The sequence below is a fragment of the Onthophagus taurus genome, chromosome 7 (assembly GCF_036711975.1).
Source record: "Onthophagus taurus isolate NC chromosome 7, IU_Otau_3.0, whole genome shotgun sequence".
In the NCBI taxonomy this organism is placed as follows: domain Eukaryota; kingdom Metazoa; phylum Arthropoda; class Insecta; order Coleoptera; family Scarabaeidae; genus Onthophagus; species Onthophagus taurus.
This window is the reverse complement of record NC_091972.1, coordinates 7,999,881-8,004,192: the sequence shown is the minus strand read 5'-3', so window position 1 is coordinate 8,004,192 and position 4,312 is coordinate 7,999,881. Positions and strand designations below refer to the sequence as shown.

The following is a 4,312-nucleotide window of genomic DNA, read 5'->3' as shown; positions in this document are numbered from 1 at the left end:
AATAAAACGACGTCATTTATTGAAAATTTTAATTCACAAAAACTACCTAATTTTTTTTAATACGCCAAGATTAATTTTAACGTTAATTGCCGTCATGTTTCTTCAAGGATTAAGTGGCACTCCTTTTAAAAAAGTTTTGAACATACGGTGGGCCTCGGCTAGGTAAAGGTTGTATATATCGTTAATGTCAAACTTTTCATAAATATTAAACGCCTCGCGGGTTTCCCAACTAATTAGCAATCGTAACCAATTCGAAACAATTATGAAATAATTAGGCATAATATTTCAAAACTAACCTTTTCACGATTAACTTAAAATAAAAAAATTAAGGAAAAGGTTTTGGTGCTTTACTTAATGTGTTCGCACATTACGGGATTTCTAAAGCGTAATTAACGCCTTATGTTCCTCACTTCGACAATGTAGAAGGCTCAAGCTTTCTATTTCTTAGCTTATTACGTTAACGTTGCGATTTATTGATTAATAACCTATTGAAATGCGCAGGTAATGGTGGTGCAGTGATTAATGTACGATTTGTTCGGGTTTGGCATTTAAAATTTAAAAAAGAATTACTTGATTTGATTAATTTTAACGAACGACCTAAATATTTTAGGTAATTTTTGAAATTTTTAGAGAAAGCTATTCGTTAAAGATATTTATTTAATTTAATAAACCAATGTCGCCTCTCTATAAAAGGAATTTAATTATTATTTTCTAACCGCAGCACCAAGTCAATGTTGTGTTATCTTATTTACGGATCTTTATTTTGCCGTGAAAGGAATTGTACTGTTATTGTTTCGTTAAGGTGATACTGTTCGACCTTTATTGTAATTTTCCTTTTCTTTCAATATGTACAGCTGTCCCCGTTGGTTTTTTTTGTTTAACGACGACGTTGCGGCCGTGGAACCGTAATCTATGGTCATCTTAGTTTAATTAATATTGTATGGTTTTAAAATGGGTTTACAAGTTACCTTCACTTGACAACGTTATTTTAAAATTTTACACAAAATTAAATAAATACACCTAAACATCTTTTTAATTTTTTTATTCATTTGGACATAACGTACATTTTAGCGAATGTGGTCTAAAACAATAAATAATTTTGAAAATTTTTATTATTTCATTAAAATTATTACTTACTGCAGCAAGAATTTCTTGATTTCTTCCAACACCGTTTCAGTATAACCTGTAAAGTTTTCTAATTGTCTATTCCAATTAGCTAAACCATATTGAACTCGACAAGCTGAAATAGCAGCAGCTGCTAGTAGAGATGGTGGATAAAATTGCATGTAATGAATATCTAAAAAAACATTTAAACATAAAAAATTTAATTTAAATAAAAATGTTTTAACCATTGATATATCTATCTAATGAAGTAAGAAGCAATGAATTGAGGACTCTTTTGGTTTCATTTATTGTCTCCTTTCTTTCCTTAATAATCTTCACATCCTCGTTATCTAAAATTGCTTGGAAATAATAGTGGGAGCAATGTGCCGGTGTTGGAAAATTTACAAATCCGTTAAAAATGTTTAAAATAAACATTTCCATCCTTTTGTAATCACTAATTTCGTAAATGTTTGCAACTGAAGCGTTTAATTCGGTTAATTTTGGAACGTTACCACTGTACTCATCAACCTTTGCTAAAAGTTCATCCATATTACGGAGTAAATTACATTCACCATACTAATTTTATGTAATTAATAATAAATTTTACCTGCAATAAGCAAACAGACGTTTGCAATTAACAAAAACTTCTCCTCCTGTAATTTATAGCTGTCCATTACCATATCCACTAAATAAACCGCTAATTGTAACGTTGAGGGAACTATAGATTTTAAAGAAGCGTACGATTTTAGATGGTTTATCATAAATGATCGATAGTTAAGCTAAAAATAAACGATAATAATTAAATAAATTTAATTTTAAATAATTTTATTTTAACTACTTGAGATGATTCATGAGTAAAATCCAATTTTAAGTTGTCTCTTTCTTTGATGGTGTATTTATAATCATCCAAATAATCTATGATGCTATCTAAATTACTCTCAGAAATATTCATCACTATTAAATAAAATTTAACTCAATAAATATTTATAAATTTATAATAAAACTTACTTTTGAGCTTTAACTCGCAACACGACTTATTTTCAAATGAAATTTATTTCATAAAACGTGTTTCACAACTTGTTTTTGATGTTTTAAACCAGATTTTCAAAAACATCTCGTTCCAAACTCGCAAGTTGCAAAGCAAAAAAAAATTCATCTCAAATTTATTTTACAGTTACAAACCGTATTAATAATCGATTTAAATACGCGTAATCAGCATTAGAGGTGTTCCACTTAACTTAATAACCTCCCTAATTGATTCTGGAATCGGTTACCGTTAAAATTCATAAACCTTAATGCCATTTTAGAAATTGATTAATAAATCTATGGAATCGATTTAATTTCTAAACCTAACCATGTTTATGATGTTAAATAAATTTACATTTCCTTCTCATTTGAACGTATTAATTAGCTAAGTTATTGGTGATGTTAGTTTTCCTTTTTAACAAACAACAAATTACTTTTACCGTTTACGTACTAGAACGTATGTTCTCATACATATATCTTAAAAAGGAAATGACAAATCATTTATAAATTAGCATCGCTATGTTCTTTTTAATTATAGTTGAGTTTCTATCTTGTAAACGTTCGGGTGAAAGTTGGAGGAAAAATTAGTTTTAGCATTAATTAAGTTTCGTTTTAAATTTTAATTTAAATGTTAATTTTTTTTACTATCACGTATTTATGAAGTATTTATAGATAAAATGTACTATAATCTATATGTATGTGTTTACTAGTTTTACGTTTTTCATTTCCTTTTTAGAGTTTGAGTTTCTTTTTTTAATACACTGGTGTGACCTCATTGATGACTAAGGGAGAGAACTCTGACACAAAATCATGGAGAAACAGGATTCCGAAATTAATGTCTCTGAATACCAACAACTCACCGAAGACATGGACAAAATTCCTCAGAATCATGAAATTATATTGATGGGGGATCTGATTGCTAGAATTAGATCAAGAATCAAGATTAGAAAAATCTGTTATCGAATACCTACTTGTATAAAAATTAAGGGCTCTTTCTTCGACAGTTTAAACTGGGATAGTGAACTTCAACTTTCATACCACTTCTTCGGGAGACGTCCACGAGGTCTGATCGGACGTGGTTTTCCTATTCTGGCGAATTTCGATAATCTGTGTTCTGGAATCCTGCTGACATGGTCTCTCTATTTCATTCCAAAGTTTTTAGCCAGTAATTGCTCGAAGAGTTTTCATTTGTATGCTTTCGAGAAACTTTTTGGTTGTGGTGTCTTCAGAAATTAATACTGTATCGTTTGCGTAGCATATGATCCTTGCCGCATAATTTCTTCAATTATTTCGTTCATCCCTAACTTGAATAATGCTCAGCTGAGGTTATTTCCCTACCTTACTTCATTTACTATTGGTGTACCTTAACGACGAAACACATAAAAGTTGTCTTGTAGATCTTTATGGCCTCTTCGTTTACTTCTTTCAATTTCTCAATAAATTCCAGATTTTTCTCTGACCGGCGTATATGGAGAGTACCTCAATATCTTTCCTAAACTTTTTATTGCGCCTGATCTTTTCTGTAAATAGAATCTTCGTTTTTCCTCAGCTAGATTCTTCATTTCTTAAATAAACCAAGACTTTCTGTTGGGTCTTGCATTTATCTGTATACTCTTCTCCCTACTACTTCCTGAGCTCATTTAATTATAGTTGAGCAGTGTCATCGTAGTGCTGTATTCTGTTCGTCAACATTTTTCTCTCAAGTACGTGTTGGTACAGGTACTTAGATGAGATGATTGAGCCAATCATTTATTTTATTGTTATTATTGTGGTTACTTTTCTTGCTGACTGGATTATACTTTTCCTTTTTTTTTATAATTTTCGCCATTACAAGGTTGTAGTTAGTTCCCGCTTAAGGTTCTCACGTCTAGTACATTATTGGGGTGAATGCTTCAATTTGTGATGATAAAATCTATCATTGATTTTTGGCCTCTTATACTTTAGGAGGTATATTTGTGTTGTGACATGTTAGGGTCGCCACTTTCTTGCATAATCTTGTCATTGATAATTTTTTTAATATCAGGTATAAATAACCTCGTTACCAATTCTAGCATTTAATTCTCCTATGATTATGATTTCATGATAGAATGTGTCTATTTCTTGCTGCATATACACTGATAAGGTGTGTTGTTTTATCTTTTTGGAAGCTGACCGATATCCGCATGAGTTAGTCATTGATATA

General features: G+C 30.4%; 1 protein-coding gene across 1 annotated transcript; it reads right to left on the bottom strand.

Annotated features, from left to right (window-relative positions):
* Positions 1-1,004: 1,004 nt before the first annotated feature.
* Positions 1,005-2,774, bottom strand: LOC111422906 (Cyclin J). The gene is made up of 6 exons (XM_023056180.2): positions 2,113-2,774; positions 1,943-2,058; positions 1,712-1,883; positions 1,350-1,637; positions 1,138-1,297; positions 1,005-1,081 (listed from the first exon to the last, which is right to left on the bottom strand). Coding segments are annotated over exons 1-6 (777 nt in total). The 5' UTR covers positions 2,114-2,774; the 3' UTR covers positions 1,005-1,041.
* Positions 2,775-4,312: the final 1,538 nt, after the last annotated feature.

Bases quoted from the DNA above. Each gene is read 5' to 3' on its own strand.
- LOC111422906 (XM_023056180.2), bottom strand. The intron at 1,638-1,711 runs GTAAAATTTATT...ATGAACTTTTAG, and splicing joins CGTCTGTTTGCTTATTGCAG to CAAAGGTTGATGAGTACAGT. The intron at 1,082-1,137 runs GTAAGTAATAAT...TTATTGTTTTAG, and splicing joins ATCAAGAAATTCTTGCTGCA to ACCACATTCGCTAAAATGTA.